The 19,538-nt window shown below is 38.6% G+C and overlaps 1 protein-coding gene across 2 annotated transcripts in view; it reads right to left on the bottom strand.

The window, feature by feature from the left end:
• The window catches only part of Zyg11b (zyg-11 family member B, cell cycle regulator), a 77,298-nt gene that overhangs the window by 6,164 nt on the left and 51,596 nt on the right, over positions 1 to 19,538 (bottom strand). For both annotated transcript variants that reach the window (XM_027944949.2, XM_071617832.1), the window contains exons 7-13: positions 19,211 to 19,310; positions 18,911 to 18,961; positions 16,880 to 17,041; positions 16,722 to 16,769; positions 13,891 to 14,088; positions 13,717 to 13,769; positions 11,421 to 11,518 (exon numbers count right to left, since the gene is read on the bottom strand). In XM_027944949.2, the coding sequence (XP_027800750.2) occupies positions 11,421 to 11,518; positions 13,717 to 13,769; positions 13,891 to 14,088; positions 16,722 to 16,769; positions 16,880 to 17,041; positions 18,911 to 18,961; positions 19,211 to 19,310 (710 nt within the window). The remainder of the gene's footprint in view (positions 1 to 11,420; positions 11,519 to 13,716; positions 13,770 to 13,890; positions 14,089 to 16,721; positions 16,770 to 16,879; positions 17,042 to 18,910; positions 18,962 to 19,210; positions 19,311 to 19,538) is intronic.

Raw genomic sequence — 19,538 nt, 5'->3', positions numbered from 1 at the left:
TGATACTATGTCTATGGTCAAAGGCCCAAACATAAATAGTATACAACAAATAAATAAATCCAAAGTCTTTTTTATCTTAGTCTCAAGACACAGACAATCTGGAAAAGAAAATAAAAAGAACTAAAATTACAAGTCTTATCTTTCTTGGATATCTGTCTTACCCAAAATCATAAGTAAGAAAAGTATTACTAAAATTTTTTTCTCAGTATTGGAGATTGAACTCAGGGTGCACTTTGTCATTGAACACTCACAGCCCTTTCTTATTTTTTATTTTGAGCCAAGGTCTTGCTAAATTGCCCAGGCTAACCTTGAATTTGTGATCCTCCTGCCTTAGCTTCCTGTGTAGCTGAAATTATAGGCCACAATGCCTAGTGCTAATTTTTTTTTTTTTTAATTCACAAATGGTAACTTACACAGCTTAATAATGGAAGTGGGAGATCAACCTGGTGGTATATACCTGTAATCCCACCAACTCAGAAAGTTGAGACAGGAGGATTACAAATTTGAGACCAGCCTCAACAATTTAGTGAGTCCCTGTCTCAAAATAAAAAAAAAAATTAAAAGGCCTGGGGAAGAAGAGGAAGAAGAAGAAGAGGAAGAAGAGGAAGAAGAGGAGGAGGAGGAGGAGGAGGAGGAGGAGGAGGAGGAGGAGGAGGAGGAGGAGGAGGAGGAGGAGGAGGAGGAGGAAGAAGAAGAAGAAGAAGAAGAAGAAGAAGAAGAAGAAGAAGAAGAAGAAGAAGAAGAAGAAGAATAATAATAATAATAATAATAATAATAATAATAATAATAATAATAATAATGGGGGAAAATAGAAGCATAGGAATGCCAATTAATTAAATTGTATTCTAAGCCATACTGTATTATTCTTTCTTATAAGATTGTGTTATGTGAACATAACCCCTTCTCTCAGAGAGTCTCCAAATAAGGGGAAAAATGCAACTGGATGCTGTAACTGAAAGTGTTTTCAGTTGAAGACAAATGTTTTAGTCTGCTTTGCATCACAGTGACCTAAAATTTTTTATTAAATCCAAACAATCTAGGTGGTTTTTGTTTTGTTAATTTTTTTTTTGTTACTTGTATTTCTGATGTCCTAAGAATCCATTACTTAATTCAAGGTTGTAAAGTTTTGTTCTGTTTTTTTTTTCTTTCTTCCATTTTTTTATTGGTGCATACATATTGGTGTGATTTGCTGTTACATATTTATATATGCACTTTTTAAAAAATATATTTATTTTTAGTTGTAGTTGGACACAATACCTTCATTTTATTTATTTATTTTTATGTGGTGCTGAGGATCCAACGCAGCCCCTCATATGTACTAGGCAAGCGCTCTACCTCTGAGCCACAACCCGCCCCCTCCCTGTATATGCACTTTTTAAACTGTTTTTCTGGTGCCAGGGATTGAACCCAGGGGTGCTTAACCACTGAGATACATCTCCAGCCCTTCTTTTTAGTTTTTATTTTGAGACAAGGTCTTGCTAAATTGCTGAGGCTGGCTTTGAACTTGCTATCCTCCTCCCCCAGCCTCCCAAGCCACTAGGATTATAGGCATGTGCCACTGTGCCTGGTATAACTTTTTTTTTTTTTGGTGGGGGGTACCAGAGATTGAACTCAGGGCTATTTGACCACTGAACCAAAACCCCAGCCCTATTTTGTATTTTATTTAAAGATAGGGTCTCTCTGAGTTGCTTAACACCTTGCTTTTGCTAAGGCTGGTTTTGAACTCCTGATCCTCCTGCCTCAGTCTCCCAAACTGCTGGTATTAAGGGTGTGCCACCACACCGGGCTGGCCTAAATTTTCTTTTAAATGAAGTTTCATAGCTATGTTTCCTTCACAAAGTTTTATATATTTAGCTCTTACTGGTGGGTTTATAATCCACTTGGAGTTCATTTGTTGAAAAGCCTCCTCTTTTCCCACCGAAATGTTTCCGTAGCCTTGCTGAAAATAAACTGACCACAGAATTATGGCATTTTCCTAGATTCTCAATTCTAATGCATCAATTGACATGTTTTTCCTTAAATTTAGCATACTGTGTGTGTGTGTGGGGGGGGTATTGGGGATTAAACCCAGGAGCACTATACCACTGAACTACACAACCCCAGCCATTTTTATTATGTATTTATTTTACTTTTACTTTTTTTGTTTTGTTTTTAGATGTTGATGGACTTTTATTTTATTCATTTATTTATATGCGATGCTGAGTATTGAACCCAGTGCCTCACACAATGGAGGCAAGTGCATTGATCCACAACCCCAGCCCCCACCTCGTTTTTTTTTTTTTTTAATATCTTTATTTCATTTTTATGTGGTGCTGAGGGAACCCACTGCCTCATGCATGCCAGGCAAGCGCACTACCACTTGAGTCACATCCCCAGCTCCCCACCCCTTGTTTTTAAAGAGTAAACAGAGTAGGATTTTAAGTAAGAAGAGATAAATTCCTACCATGAGAGAGGGGGGATGATAGCAGAAAAACTCATGTTGGTGTGCCAGCTTAGGAGTTTATATATGGTTTTGGGCAGAGCATGGACCAAAATTTATTTAAAATAGGTATTGAAAAAAGCATCCTGGCCACCATCTGGGTTCTCTTCCATCCTATCTGTGACCATCCTCCTTCCAGTAACTTCCATCTGGGTTCATCCCTGGGACAAAGGATTTGGTTGAAGGTGTTCCCAAGAGTCAGCCTCCAGGTTTTTTACATTTGAAATAAGCCTTAAAGGTACTCCTAAAATGGGGCCCATTATCCTGACTGCCTGGTCATTTTACTATCTATTCTATTTTATTGTCATTTACTGTGAACAGGAAACTGTGAGGATGGTCTTAGGCCTGAGCCTAAGCGATTCTTTATAAACTTTTTAAAAACTCCAGTTTGAAACCTGCAATCCCACTAGGCACACCAAACCGAGGAGCCCACCAGTATTGCCCTCAGGCACAAACAAGTCACTCCCCCCACCCTGATACACTCAGAGTGAAGCCTCTGGCAGGCTGTCCTCACCTGATAAAAAGGAAAGGACAAAAGATCAGGGTGGGGACCACCAGACCAGATATTTTAACCTCAGGGTAAATGACGGAAGCTGATAAAGATTAAAAGGGGGGGGGGGTCAAAAGCCCCCAAATTTAGTATAAATAACAGAGCAAAGGAACAAACATTCAGTCAACCTATACTGATGCACACAAGCTGGAGAGCTTGATGAGGACCTGGATGATGACATCATCATTTGCTAATCCTCTGCATATACCTCACCACTCTCAAACTCTATAGCCACATCTTGACCCTGGTGAGAATGGAAACTTCTCTCTAAGACCCTCTCCTCAGCCAGCTGTCAACTCTACCCCAGGAGAAGTCTGCCTCCGTCCCAGACCCAATCACCTCGGTCTGAGTGAGTGTGCATCTGCTGGACTTAAAAGCCTAAGGCTTGAGACTTTTGAACTGAACTTGAGCTTAGCACACAGAGGGAATGTCTGTCATTAGCCTGTCAGATTAGGTGTGTTTGCAGTGCTTAGAATTAATTAATCTAGAATTGTCTGCAGTGAATTGATTAATCTAGAAGTTTTTGCTGTGAATTGATTATGTTTATTGTAATGCCTAGCATTAAGGATTGTCGTTTTCTTGATTAAGAACCTATAGAGTGACCGGAAATGACGTAGAGGAAATAGTAAAACCAGCCAGCAGCTAGCCAGCGAGGCGCTGTGGGCTGGCGGGCTAGTGGGATGGCAGATGAGGAAGAAGACCCGACCTTTGAGGAGGAAAATGAAGAAATTGGAGGAGGTGCAGAAGGTGGACAGGGAAAAAGAAAGAGACTTTTTTCTAAAGAATACTCACAAGGCAATGTCAATTGGAAGACAAGGTCGAGTACAAGTTGAAGATATCATCTTCTTGATTCGAAAGGACCCAAGGAAGTTTGCTAGGGTTAAAGACTTGCTTACCATGAATGAAGAATTGAAACGAGCTAGAAAAGCATTTGATGAAGCAAACTACGGATCTTGATAATTTTTGTACTTCATGAAATTTCATTATATTCTGTGGAAATCATATATAATAATTGTGTATTTTGTTCAGTAATGTCCTAATATCTAGGCATGTAAATGAAAGACGGAGAAACAAAGTTTTCAGCCTTTATTTTCATGTCTTTGATTTTAGAGTGATCCTTGAGCCTTTAATTGCCTGCCTTTACATGACTATACTTGAATTATTTACTGAGTTTAATGACTACACGTAAGTTAAAGTACCTTACAAATTATGCAGTTCCTTCTGACTTTTGACTATCTAAAGGATGAAGTAGTATTTATGTGTTAGGTATATTTGTGCCATTATAAGCTATACTATAGCTGTTTAATATGTGAAATCTAAGTGTCATTTTGACTATGACAGCTGAGACATATGCCTTACATATTCTGAAGTTTTTAGACAACAGTGGTCTGAGATGTTATTAAAGATAGTGAACTGGTTTTCTTTTAAGGAGATGATATTTGAAACTACAAGTTTTTTTGTAAGAATGTTTATGTGTCTTAAATGATAATTTGTTTTAATATTTTCTAAAGAGTGATTTTTTTATTTTTATTTTTTTAGAAACTTAAAAGTTTCATGTTGATGCTTCCATGTTGAAAGACTTTTTTGATTTAAAACCTTTTGGACTTAAAGTTACTTTTTAAGTTTTAGAACTCATTTTCCCAATCATCTACTTTCAGGAGCAGGAATGGCAATGTTTAATGAGCTAATGGTAGGATAAGCATTTGGGGTAATGTTTTTTTAACATATTTGTAAGTACTTGTGGAAATGTGTAGTTGACTAAAACTGTATGTAGCTACAAAAACCACTTTTGTAGTTCACAGTATACAGGTTTTGTGTGAATTTAGCTTACTGCATTAAATTATTGCCCTTAGCTTAAAATAAGGATTAAAATTGCATTTAAAGAGATCACTGAATGTTACTGTTTGTGAAACTGAGCTTTTTGATTCTACTTATAAATAGTATCTATAAATCAGTACCTGGGAAAATTTTACTTTCTTAATCTATTGATACAAGGAATAAAGTATAAAAAATTAAACAGAAAAAAAAAAAAGAACCTATAGAGTAAAATTGTATTGAATGATCTGAATGAATAAAGCGTTGAAAAGGGCAGAAGCATGTGGACATTCTTTATTTCTCCCCCTGGACTGGATAAGTCGTACCTTTTGCCCATCACAACAGGAACCCTGGCTTTGGAAACATGAACAGATTGACCTTTGAAGAGCTATGCAGGAATTCTAGATTTCAAATTTGGGTTCTGGATTTGAGATACTACTTCATCTACATTTAAAAAGCTCAGGAGGTATAGGTATGAGAATCAGAGTTCAAAGCCAGCCTCAGCAACTTAATGAGACCCTAAGAAACTGGTGAGATCACGTCTCTAAATAAAAAATATAAAAAAGGGCTGGGGATATGGATCAGTGGATAAACACCGCTACCAAAAACAAACAAAAAAACCAACCAAACAAAAAAACCCTCAGGAGAAACAAAAACTGAGGACCCTAAAAACCACAGCTTCTCTCATGTAGGAACACAACAAATGGAGTTGGGGTTCTCTCCTGATTATTATCCCAGTTTTCACCACATAAGCTGTGAACTTGCGGGGCTAGTGGCACATTGATATACACATAGACCTTTACCATTTCCTGGCTTTCAGGGTGCTTAGTGTTCTCCCTTGTGTGAGGATGGCCTTAAGCCTGAGCCTAAGCAATTCTATTTTAAAAACTCCTGTTTGAAACCTCCAGTTTCACCAGGCACATCCAACAGATCCCTCCAGTACAGTCTCAAACTTCCCCTCACCCTGATAAATAGAGTGAGGCCTCTGGCAGGCTGTGAGAAAGGCAAGATCCGGGTGGAGATCACAAGACCAGATGTTTCTGACACCAGGGTAAATGATGTCATGGAGAAATCCCATGGTAGCTGATAAGGATTGAAAGGGGGGTCAAAGCCCCAAAATTTAGTATAAATAATAGAGCAAATGAACAGGGATTTAGCCAGCCAAAACAAGGATGCACTCGAACTGGAGAGCCTGACGAGGACCTGACATCCCATCACTTATCATCGTTTCCTGATCCTCTGTGTGATCCTCACTGCTCTCAAATTCTACCACCTCCTCTGGACCTTGGTGAGAACCACAACTTCTCCCTAGGACCCTCTCCTCAACCATTTGTCCCTCCACGCCAGGAAAAGCCTGCCTTGGTTCTGGACCTGATCTCCTCGGTCTGATTGAGTGTGTGTATCTAGTAGACTTAAAGCCTAAAGCTTGAGACTTTTGACCTTAGCACACAGAGAGAATGTCTGTCATTAGCCTGTCATGATTAAGTGTGCTTGCAGTGCTTAGAATTAATCTACAATTGTTTGCTGTGAATTAATTAATCTAGAATTGTTTGCTGTGAATTGATTATATCTATTGCAGTGCCCAGCATTAAGAATTTTTGTTTTCTTGATTAAGAATCCAGAGTGAAATTGTATTGAGTAACTTGAGGGAATAAAGCATCGAAAGGGGCAGAAGCTCGTAGACATTCTCTATTTCTCCCCTCTACTGCATATGTCGCAATTTTGCCCCATCACGACATTATGGTTTTTTCAGCACCTGTGTAGCACAGAAAGCTAGGGCTCCTGATCTAGGAAAGTAAGCCTATAAACATTCAAATAATGGCGGGATCCAGACCCATAGTGACTAACTTTTACTTTTTGTGGTACTAAGGATGGAGCATTCTACCTCCAAGCTACATCATTAGTCCTTTTTATTTTATTTGGAGACAAGGTCTTACTAGGTAGCCAAGATGGGCCTTGGAACTTTTTTTTTTAATATTTATTTTTTAGTTTTAGGTGGACACAATGTCTTTATTTTATTTTTATGTGGTGCTAAGAATTGAACCCAGTGCCTCACACATGCTAAGCAAGCGTGCTACCACTTGAGCAACATCCCCAGCCCGGGCCTTGAAACTTTTGATCCTTCTGCCTCAGCTTCCCAAATTACTGGTATTATAGGCATGTACCACCATGCTTTATTCTAGTGCTTTAATTTTTTTTTTTTTGTACTAGGGAGTGAATACAGGGGCACTTAACCACTGAGCCACATCACCAGCCCTTTTTAGCATTTTTATTTAGAGACAGGGTCTCCCTGAGTCACTTAGGGCCTCACTAAGCTGCTGAGGCTGGCTTTGAACTTGTGATCCTCCTGCCTCAGCCTCCCAAGCCACAGGGATTACAGGCATGCGCCACCACACCCGGTAAGCTATTTTTTGGTTTTATTTTTAGCTCTATGATCAATTTAGAGCTAATTCTTTATGTAGTAGAGGTATAAATCAAAGTTCAATTTTTTTTACATATTTATATCCGGTTGTTCCAGCACCATTTGTTACAAAGACTCCTTTCTCCACCAAACTGCTTTGAACCTATGTAAAAATTTAATTAATTTTATATGTCTATGTCTATGTCTGTATTCTCTGTTTTGATTCATTAATCTATTTTTCTTTCTTCTTTATATTTTTTTACTGGAAATTGAGCCCAGGGATGTTTTGCCCCAGGTGTTTGGGGTTTTTTGTTGTTGTTGTTGTTGTTTAGTTGCAGATGGCCACAATATTTATTTTTATTTATTGGTTTATTTTTACGTGGTGTTAAGGATCTAACCCAGGACCTCACGCATGCAAGGCAATCGCTCTACCACTGAGTACAACCCAGGCCCCCAGGTGTTTTTATTTGAGACCAGATCTCACTATGTTGCTTAGGGCCTCGTTAAATTGCTGAGGTTGACCTCAAACTTGCCATCCTCCTGCCTCAGCCTCCCCAGTCACCACCAGGCATGTCCTACTTTTATTTATTTTTATGCCTCAACACTTTGGGGCGGGGGGGGGGGTACCAGGGATTGAACCTAGGGGTACTCAATCCCTGAGCCACATCACCAGCCCTTTTTTGTATTTTATTTATCAGCAGGGTCTTGCTGACTTGCTTAGGGCCTTGTTAAACTGCTAAGGCTGGCTTTGAATTCAAGATCCTCCTCCCTCAGCCTCCCAAGCTGCTGGGATTATAGGCATGCACCCCAGCACCTGGCCTGACACTATCTTGATTACTACAGGTTAATATATGTCTGATAACATAAGCCAAATTTGTTCTTCCTTTTTTATTTTTTAGTTGTAGTTAAACACAATACCATTATTTTATTTATTTATCTTTATGTGGTGCTAAGGATCAAACCCAGGGCCTCACACATGCTAGACGTGCACTCTATGGCAGAGCCACAACCTCAGCCCTCTTTTTTGATTCTTGTTATTTCTTTCTCTGTTTATGATGTCTTTAAATTTAAATTTCTCCCCCTCCCCCCCCCCATTTTTTGGCATCAAGGATTGAACCCAGGAGTGTTTTACCACTGAACCACATCCTCAGCCCTTTTTTTATTTTGAGACAGGGTATCATTAAGTTGTTTAGGGCCTATTCTCCTGCCTCAGCCTCCTGAGCCACTGGGATTATAGGCCTGACTCATTTTTTTGGCTTTTTTTTTCTTTTCTTTTTTGTGGTTCTGGGGATTGAACCCAGGGCCTTGTACATGCAAGGCAAGCACTCTACCAACTGAGCTATATCCCCACTCTACCCCCCTTTTTCTTTGGCTTCTTGAGGTAGAAGTTGAAGTCACTGATTTGAAACATTTCTTCTTTTCTTATGTAGACATTTTGTATTTTTGTTATTGTTTCAGTGCTTGGGATCTAATCCAGGGCCTCATACATGCTAGATAGGCTCTCTACTATTGAACTATACATCTCCGTTCCCATATATAGACTTTTAATGTTACAAATTTCCCTCTTTTATCACATCATCTCATCCATTTTGATGTTATTATGTTCATTCACTCATTTCAAGATACTTTTGTGCATGGCATATAACATGACTTTTTACTGACTCCTTTTAATGTTTTCTTTCCATTACCATTCTCGGTAATTTGATTCTAATGAGCTTTGTTATAATTTTATTACAATTTACTCTACTTGGCCTTTGTTGAGTTTCTTCAATATGTGGTTTTAGTTTCAATCAAATTTGGAGTATTTGCTACTATCGCTTTTTCCAATCTTTTTCTGTTCTCCCTCTTTCCACTAGTCAGACTCAAATTACACTTAGGACACTTGATGTTGTACCAAGGGTCACTGAGGTCTAAAATACTTCTTTTATGTATTCCAACTTTATGTTTGGACCATCTCTATTGTTATATCTTCAATTTCACTGATTTTTCCTTTTGGTGTTATCTGCTCTTAAGCTCATTGTATGAGTCACCTTTTTGTGGCTGAGACTAAAATACTTGACAAAAACAATACTAAAAGAGTTAAGTTTTATTTTGGCTCACAGTTTTAGAGGTTTCAGTCCATGGTCAGCTGGCTTTATTACTTGGGCCTGCGGTAAGGCATAACGACATGGTGGAAATGCTTGGCAGAGAAAAGATGCTCAGCTCATGATAGCCAGGAAGCAGACAGTATGTGATTACATCCCATCTTTTACAGTTTCTACTACCTCCCAATAATCTATTCAAATTATTAATCCATTGATGAGGTCAGAGCCCTCATGACCTAGTCACCTCCCAAAAGCCCCATCTCTGAAGACTGCTGCATTAGGGAACACATGAGCCTTTGGGGCCATTCCATATGCAAACTCATGTAGATCTCCCACCCCCATACTTTACCACTGAGCCAAATCCCAGTCCTTTTGATTTTTTAGAGACAAGGTCTTACTAAGTTACTGAGACTGGCTTCAAACTTGTGATCCTCCTGCTTCAGCCTCCCAAGTAGCTAGGATTACACAGGTTTGCCACCACACCTCGAGGTAATTATATTACAACCTTCAAGAAATAAGAATATGGCTGGGTGTGATATTGCTCAGAGGCTGAGGCAGGAGGACCACAAATTCAAAGTCAATCTCAAGGCCCTAATCAATTTAGTGAGACCCTGTCTGTAAATAAAAAGGGCAGGGGATGTGGCTTTGTGGTTAAGTGCCTGCCCCTGGGTTCAATCCCTAGTAACAAACAAACAAAGAATGATATGAAACCTGACCTAAATGTTGCATCTGAGGCTCGGAGTGGAGCTTAGGGTTAGGGTGCTTACCTAATATGTATGAGCCATCCCAGCACCACATTCACACATTCACATCACACACACACACAAACACACACACACACACACACTCTTTTGAAAAATATATTTATAGGGCTGGGGTGTAGCTCAGTAGAGTGCCTGCTTCACACATGCAAGGCACTGGGTTTGATCCTCAGCACCACATAAACATAAATAAATAAAGATATTGTGTCCATCTACAACTAAAAAAAAAGATTTAAAAATAAATAAAAAATAAAAATATATTTATATTTGTGTGTATACACACACAGTATACACAAACACACACATATTCTGTTTAACGCTGCCATTTTGCTGGGCATAGTAGCACATGCTTATAATCTCAGCTATTTAAGAGGCTGAGGCAGGAGAATTTTTTTTAGTTCAGGAGTTTGAGGCCTGCCTGGCAACACAAAAAGACTCCATGTTTTAAAATAAATAAATGAACAGGGAAGGAGTGGGGAACTGCTGGGGAGTGATACTGCCCAAATTATATTGTTATGCATGTGCATTATGAATATGTAACAACAAATTCCATCAATATGTACAATTATAATATGCAAACAAAAATGTGGAAAAAAAATAAATGAATGAATGAAAAAAAAAATACTCTGTTTCTCTAGGGATAATGGGTACTAAAAATAATGTCTTATATAATGAAATTTGGGGTGAATAAAGATTAGGCACTGAAATGTTTGATAAATAGCAGTGACCCTACTTAGGATCTTTTATTCAACAAATGGGACTCACTATAGGTTTGTTTGTTTGTTTTTATACTGATCTGTAATCTTTTTTTTTTTTAATTTTTTATTTATTTTTTAGTTTTTGGCGGACACAACATCTTTGTATGTGGTGCTGAAGATTGAACCCGGGCCGCATGCATGCCAGGTGAGCGCACTACCGCTTGAGCCACATCCCCAGCCCCATTGTTTTTTTTTTTTTTTTTCAATATTTTTTTAGTTGTAAGTGGACACAATGCCTATATTTTATTTATTTATTTCTATGTGGTGCTGAGGATCAAACCCAGTGTGCCACAAATGCTTTACCACTGAGCTAAAACCCCAGCCTTCACTATCGTTCTTAATCTTTAAATTCCATGAGGTCAGAACAGTATCTCCATTATAGCACTATCATTCAGTATTGCCAAGCTCCTTCTGAAAGATTCTTTTAGTTTATAACCTCAAATTCTCTTATATTATATCTTTAAAAGTCAGTGTCCTTACAACCTACTACAATACACAAATGAGAAATGGGTTTCTGTGAAAGGAGAATTTCACTTGAAAAGGAAAACTGTAATTCTCTTTTTGGTACATACGATTCTTGCTGCAGACATGTTGCATGGCCCAAACAGCCCACAGTTGGACTCCTGGTGTTGTGAAGCAGCCAAGTAGTGGGAAAAATGGATTAAAGGATCTAAAATTTCAAAAGAAAAGAATCAAAGTTACATTCTATATGTAGCGTTATTTTCTTTTTCTGGTACCAGGGATTGAACTCAGGGGTACTCAACCACTGAGCCACCTCCCCAACTCTATTTCATATTTTTCTCACCGAGTTGCTTAGTACCTTGCTTTTACTGAAGCTGGCTTTGGATTCTCGATCCTCCTGCCTCAGCTTCCTGGGCTGCTGGGATTACAGGCATGGGCCACCGCACCCGGCTTGTAGTGTTATTTTCTAAGTGGTAATTTCTAAACCTTTCATTTTAGAAATTTCACCTTGTTAATTCTAAATTAATATAAATGAATTTTAGAACATCTTTTCTTTGTCTTAGACTAATTTCAGAAAAGACTGCATTTAGATATATCTTGGTATAGAACATGAAAGGTGATTAGGACACAGAATCAAAAGAGGGGAAAAAATCTTTCAAAAACACTTTTTTTGGTCTTAAAATACACATTTTGAACATTAAAGGATGTTGATTTAGAAATTAAGAAATGGATAAGTTAGGCGATAACTAATTGAGAATATTCTGAAGGTCTAGAATTAGCTTTTTTATTTCTACTGGTCTTCACAAAAATGGGTAAAACATAAATTGGGGAAGTCAAAAATGTTAGCATCACTAGCACTTACGAAGCAGACAACAAAAATCAGTCATAAAAAAATTAAGAAGCAATCAGGACGTGGGTGTGGTAGCATTAATCCCAGTGGCTTGGGAGGCTGAGGCCAGAGGATTGCAAATTCAAAATCAGCAAGTTAGAGAGACTGTAAGCAACCTAGTAAGACCCTCTCTCAAAATAAAAAATAAAAAGTGTGAATTGGCTCAGCGGTTAACCACCCTTGGGTTCAGTCCTTGGTTCAAAAAAGAAAGAGAGAAAAGAATAAAAAGCAGCAACAAGGAATACTTTGGGTAATTTAGTAAATTGGCTATCAAGTCACTAAATTTTCATAAAGAGTTAGGAATTCAGTATGCACTTTAATTATTATAGTTTTCCTGAACAAATGTGGTATTACTTCTAGTTCTGTCAATGCTATCACGTTGTTTCAGATCTGTGTGTATTCACACATTGCTTTCTCATCAAAAAATCTCTTGCCCAACTTTAAGTATCTTTCAAAACTCAGTAGTAATTCACTTCCTTTAAATATCTTCCAGTATAAGGTTAAGGACTCTTATTTTTAATTTTATAACATTCTATGCACATCTAGCATAATGGTGAATTATATAAAATTCACATTTGATCTGCCTCACTAGAGTATAAGATTCTTGTGTGCAGCACGATGTCTTGGTCATCTTTGAATTCCGAGATTAGAGACAGGGGCTGGGGTTGTGGCTCAGCGGTAGAGCACTTGCCTAGCACGTGCGAGGGCCTGGGTTCAATCCTCAGCACCACATAAAAATAAATAAATAAAATAAAATAAAGGTATTGTATCCAACTACAACTAAAAAATAAAGAGTAGAGACAAATCCTTGGGACTTATATATATAGAAAGAATGATTAATGTATAGGTGACAGAAAAATGTCAAATATTTTGCTACTTTTTTTTTTTTTTTTTTTGGTTGTACTGGAGACTAAACCCAGGAGTGCTCTACCACTGAGATATATAACCAGACCATCTATTTTATTTTAAAACAGAATCTCACAGCCTGGAGCTTCTGATCCTCCTGCCCCTGCCTCCTGAGTAGCTGGGATTCCTCGGGTGTGCCACCACACCACGCAAAATTTTGCTTCTTTTAAAGCCAGTACTAATAGAGAAAAATTATACATCTAATAGGGGTAATCTTGAAGTATGAAAAATGACTGATTGATTTCAGGGGCACTTGACCACTGAGCCATATCCCCAGCCCTATTTTGTATTTTATTTAGAGATAGGGTCTCAGTGAGTTGCTTAGTGCCTCACTTTAGTTGAGACTGGCTTTGAACTTGTGTTCCTTCTCCCTCAGCCACCTGGGCCACTGGGTTACAGAGCTACTGGGATTATAATATGCCCAGCTGGTCACTAGCTTTGGTCACTAGCTTTTTAATCTTTTTTTTTTTTTTTTGTGTGTGTGTGTGTGTGTGTGTGTGTGTTGCTTGGGATGGAACAAAGGGCCTCAGGCATGCTAAGCAAACAATCTAATAACTGAGCTATATCCTCGGTGCTCCCACTGGCCATTTACTAATTATCATGTTAATTACCTGTATGCTACCATTTCACACTCTGGAGTTGGCCATTTCAAAATAGCTGAATGCTAGAAGACATAAGACATACAGGAAGAATTATAGTAATTATTAATATCACATTATCATATTATAAGACTCTGATAGTTTAACCAATATGTAATTTTTCTAGAAAATGAAAAATGACCCTACCAGGTCATCAAGAAGAGAATTCCTCTGGCTACGGCTTAATGTCCAAGCTTGTTCTCCTCTTGATATTAAATGTGCAATAATTCCAGCTGCAAAGTAACTGACTTCCACTTCAACACTGTGTAGGAGACTACTGATGTGGTCTATAAAATCTTTCCACATTAATTCAGAATGCAATTCTTGAACTTCAGCTATATTGTTCTGGGAAAAAAAATAATATATAAAAATTAATGCAATGCACATACTAAGTGGTTAAGGGAACTGTCTTCAGACACTGAACAACAAACAATGCCAGAAGGTGACTGCTGAGAGGAAAAGTATTCAAAAGGTGCAGTTTCCAGATTACAATGAACCCAAAGAGAACCTTGCTGTGTTGTTGAGTTGAGAAGGCAGAAGTTGTAGTTCAGGGTAGCCAAGCTGCAAAATTTTGTAAAACAGGGTATTGGAAAGGAAAGAGAGAGTGAGTATCAATAGTCAGACACATAGCTACTGGGATTATATACAGAGACAGAGTTGTATAGATGTACCCTCAAATCTTTGGCTGACTAATTATATGATATGGGGTGAAATGCCATGGGGCTGAGTTAGAATAGAAGAAGAAAGGATGGCTAGAAAGGAGACAAACTGGGAAGAAAAAATAAACTATAATTTTAAATCTAAAACTCTCATGAGGGGCTATTGTTGTGGCTCAGGGGTAGAGCACTTCCTTAGCATACATGAGGCACTGGGTTTAATCCTCAGCACCACATAAAAATAAATAAATAAAATTTAAGTATTGTATCCATCTACAAAGAAAAACATTAAAAATAAATAAATAAACAAATAAAGCCTGCACGAACACTCTCTCCTTCACTTGCCAGACCTGTTTTCCTCCAGGCCTGAATTTTAAATAAAGGTCCAATAAATCTTAGGGTACTGTAAATTCAATTAAATAGAACCTATATACCTTGTCAGTTTACAGAATGTATTTTTAGACAGATTAAAAGAAGCAGAGAGAGAATGTTAAAAAGCTATTACATGGGTACAGACTAAGTGCTATTAATTCAACATAAAGATTCTAAAGAACCAGATCACCCAGAACGACTCTGTTCCTTCATCAAAAGAATGGAGCTCATTAGACTGATGCTCAACACTTAACAAAGTTTCCTTTAAAAGAAGAACCCTAAGACCCCAAAAGCGTGTCTCATTTTTTTTGTTTGTTTTGTTTTATATCAGGGATTGAACCCAGTATTCTACCACAGAGCACATCCCCAGTCCATTTTATTTTTTATTTTGAGACAGGGACTAAGTTGCTTAGGGCCTCACTAAACTGCTGAAACTTGTCCTTGATCTTGCAATCTTCCTGCCTCAGCCTCCTGCGTCACTGGGATTACAGGCATGCTTTACCATAGCCAGCTGGCATCTCACTCTTGAGTGCCCACACTCCCTGTGCTTTGAGTGCATATCCTGCTCTATTGTTTGCTTTCTGGGTAAATCTCCTTACTTTTTCTAAATAAACCTCTGCTTGTGCCTCTTTGACACATACTGAAATTCCTTTCTGCAGTGTCAAGAACCTGCCAGGGCAGAATTAAGGTCTCCACTTGAGATACACAATACTTCTGGCAAAGATTTAAAAGAGCTATTATAAATATTACTCAAGATAAAATGAAAACATAAGCATGAGGAAAAAAAAAATATATAAGAAAGGGATGTGGCTCACTGGTAGAATATTTGCTTAGAATGCACTGGGCTCAATTCCAAGTACTGCAAAAATTGCTAACTTTGTGGTAATATCTTGCCAATGTTATGGGCCAGGATATATGGGAAATAACCAAACATAACTCCATTTTACCCTGAGACTCCTTGTCATGTAAGAAATGCTTTTCCCATGGGAACACCCTGCCTCTACACCCATCAACAGTTGCTTAGGATAGCATGTTTGGCAATACAAAATGGCAATTCTTATGCAATGTAAAATTGTTCTCTTTTTGATTCCCATTTTTCTTGGACAATGTACCCTGTCAAAGAATGATTGTCTAGATATTAGTAACCATTCTTTAACTTGTAGTCAACTAGTGGGCTGGTGAATAAAGATGGTTCCATCTCCTGCTTTAAGATTGACTTGGTGATTTATTGCAATCTTGCCATAACACCCAGAGGGTGATGCAGGAGGACTGCAAGTTCAAGGCTAGCCTGGACAACTAAGTAACCCCCTGTCTCAAAATAAAATTTAAAAAAGGGTTGGGGATGTAGCTTAATGGTAGATTGCTTGCTTACCCAGCATGCTCAAATCCCTGAATTCAATATTAAGTACTCCAGACAGAGAGAAGAGAGAAGAAGAGGGAAGAGGAGAGAAGAGAAGAAAGGAGAAGGAAGGGAAGAAGAGAAGAGGAGAGAGGGAAGGAAAGGACAGGAGAGGGGAGGGGAGAAAGAACAAACATGAGAAATATCAATTCCTCTCTCTCTTGGCGTATTAGTGATTATACTCGGGGTGCTCTACCACTGAGCCAAATCTCAGGCCCCCCACCTTTAAAATATATATGTATTTTTTAGTTAGACACAATATCTTTATTTTATTTATTTATTTGCTGAGACTCAAACCCAGTGCCTCACATAGGCGAGGCATGAGCTCTACTACTGAGCCACAATCCAGCCCCAGCCCCCCCTTTTTTTTGAGATAAGGTTTTGCTAAATTGCCCAACTTGCCTTTGAATTTGCAATTCTCTGGCCTCAGCCTTCTGAGTACTGGGATTATTGGCGTGTGCTCCCATCACCTGTTCAGCAGCAGCTTTCAATGTATTCCCCCAGAAGGAAACAAAGAGCTTGGGATTTAACAGGAAATGTTTATATCTTACCAAAAGTCCTAGAACTTTCTGTTGAATGGATGACTCAGTTGGGAAAGACTGTAACAAAGAAAGGGAAACCTGTAATTACCCAAAGAACCAAAGATAACAAATAAATGCATAAATAAGTAAATCAATGTTAAAACAGTAGACTAAGTTCTCATTCTAACCTCCAGAACTCTCATGAAGAGTTCTAAGCCTTGGTTTTCAATAAAGTGTCTGCAAGTGGTTGGGGATTCATCTGTGAGGTTCCAAAGTGCACTCAAAGTAAACTTCAATGTAGTATCCACTGAATTTTGGTTGGTTTTCTGCTTCACTATTTGAAGAAGTTGCTAAAAGAAGTAAAACAGAATTAATTTTTCATTATTGAATTGTCATTATAATTTGTGATTTTTTTGTTTTGTTTTTTTTTTTTTGGTGCTAGGGATTGAACCCAGGGCCTCATACATTTTAGGCAAGTGCTCCAAACCTGAGCTATATCCCTACCCCTTTTTATTTTGAGACAGGATCTCACTAAGATGCTCAGGTTGGCCTTGAATTTGCAATCCTCCTATCTCAGCCTCCAAAGTTATTGAGATTACAGGAGTGCACCAGCATACCTAGGCCCAGTCCTTTCTTAAACATTTTGAGACAGGGTTTTTCTAAAGTGCCCAGGCTGGCCTTGAACTTGTGATCCTCCTGCATTACTGGGATTATAGGTGCAGGACTTTTTTTTTTTTCCTTAAACCTCCAGTACTGGGGATTGAATCTAGGTCCATTCTACACCCCAGCCCTTTCTTTTACTTATTTATTTTTTAATATTTACTTTTTGGTTTTAGGTGGACACAATATCTTTATTTTACATTTATGTGGAGCTGAGGACTGAACCAAGGGCCTTGTACCTTCTAGGCGAGCACTCTACTACTGAGTCACAACCCCAGCCCCCAGCCCTATCTTATTTTTTATTTTGAGATAGGGATTCATTAAATGCTGAGGCTGGCTTCAAACTTGCAATCCTTGTGCCTTAGCCTCCTGAGTCACTGGGATTACAAGCATGCACTACCACACTGGGCTAGATAGGACTTTGTTGCTGTTGTTGTTTTTGTACCAGGGATTAAACCCAGGGTGCTTACTCACTGAGCCATATTCCCAGCCCATGTTTTAGTTTGAGACAGTATCTAAGTTGCAGGGGCTAGCTTTGAACTTGTGATCCTCTTGCCTCAGCTTCCCAAATCACTGGAATTACAGATATGTGCCACATAACCCAGCTAGATAGGATCTTATTACTATGTAGGCCCCAGGATCTTAATGCTTATGTAGGCCCCAAAGGTTCAAGTAATTTGCTTAAAATTCACAAGTAAGATTACAAATTAGAATCTAGGTCATCTTACTCAGGGCTTTCTCCATCTGTTAAGGCATGAAGTTGCTTCTTGAAAATAAATGAATACATCCATTAAGAAGTAATAAAGGGGCTGGGGTTGTGGCTCAGTGGTGTAGTGCTTGCCTTGCATGCGTGAGTCCCTGGGTTCAATCCTCAGCAACCCATAAAATAAATAAATAAAAAATAAAGACATCAGGTCCATCCGCAACTAAAAAATATTTAAAAAAAAAAAAAAGAAGAAGTAATAAAAAAGCCAGGTGCAGGGGTGCACGCCTATATCCCAGCATCTGGGGAGGCTGACACAGGAGGATCATGAGTTCAAACAGAGCCTCAGCAAAAGTGAAGCACAGAGCAACTCAGTGAGACTCTGTCTCTAAATAAAATACAAAATAGGGCTGGGGATGTGGCTCAGTGGTTGAGTGCCCCTGAATTCAATCCCTGGTACTCCCCCCCCCCCAAGAAAAAAAGAAGAAGAAGAAATAATAAATTGTTTTAAAAAAATAGAAGCTGAGGGTGTAATTCAGTAGACCAGCACTTGCCTAGCATGTAAAAGCTCTGAAGTCAGTCCCCAGTACCAAGCTAGGCATGGTGGTGCTCACTTAGAATCCTAACTACTCAGGAGGCTGAGACAAGGAGGATCACAAGTTCCAGACCAGCGTAGACAACTTAGTGAGACTCTGTCAGCAGTAGAACATCACTGGGTTCAAACCCTAATACCAGAAAAACACACACGTGTGTACAGGTATATAGGTGTATACAGTCAGGAGATACAAAACACTGCCTGAAAGTAAGAAAAATAAATAACATCTAGTAGACTGCAGAGAGGAGATAATGAGCTTACCCTGACAATGAAGAGCTCAGCACCAAGCTGTGCAGTTTGTTCTGTAGAAAGCTAGAAACAAGCATAAGACAAAGTAAATGTCCAAAAACTAATAGTGTGAGTTTACTACCATTTATTTTAATAGACTCTAAAGCCAAAATATCTGACCAACTTGGAATTCTCGAATATTTAATGCAGCTTGAGTAAGTAGGCTGGCCAAGAGGCTTAATGATATTTCTAGGACTCAGAGGATGGGGGCAGATGGTAACTGTAATGGGAAACAACTTCCTATAGAAAATTATTCGGCAAGAGTTGAGGTACCTTGGCAGCTAGGATGGAAATGATAGCAACTGCCATCCTTTGCATATTTTGATCCTCGTGGTTGCAGAGCCACTGCATGACAAGCTTGGCTGCTTCAAACCTGAAAACACATATAGGGTTTCATGAGTTAATTCTGGAGGCCCGTAATTAGTTTCAGAGCTCTAGCTGGGAATTGATGCTATAACTGAAGTAGGTGAAATCAGAAAGTGAAAATTCCTCTTAACTGATAGAGAATAAACAATTACACTTAATGTTTTCTAGATGATGCCTTATTAATTCTGACATTTTATAAAGAATTAACAATTTGGAAAATAAGGTCAAAACTACA

The sequence above is a fragment of the Marmota flaviventris genome, chromosome 10 (genome assembly GCF_047511675.1).
Source record: "Marmota flaviventris isolate mMarFla1 chromosome 10, mMarFla1.hap1, whole genome shotgun sequence".
Taxonomy (NCBI): Eukaryota; Metazoa; Chordata; class Mammalia; order Rodentia; family Sciuridae; genus Marmota; species Marmota flaviventris.
Note: the sequence above shows the minus strand (reverse complement) of the source record. Positions and strands in the feature narration are given on the sequence as shown.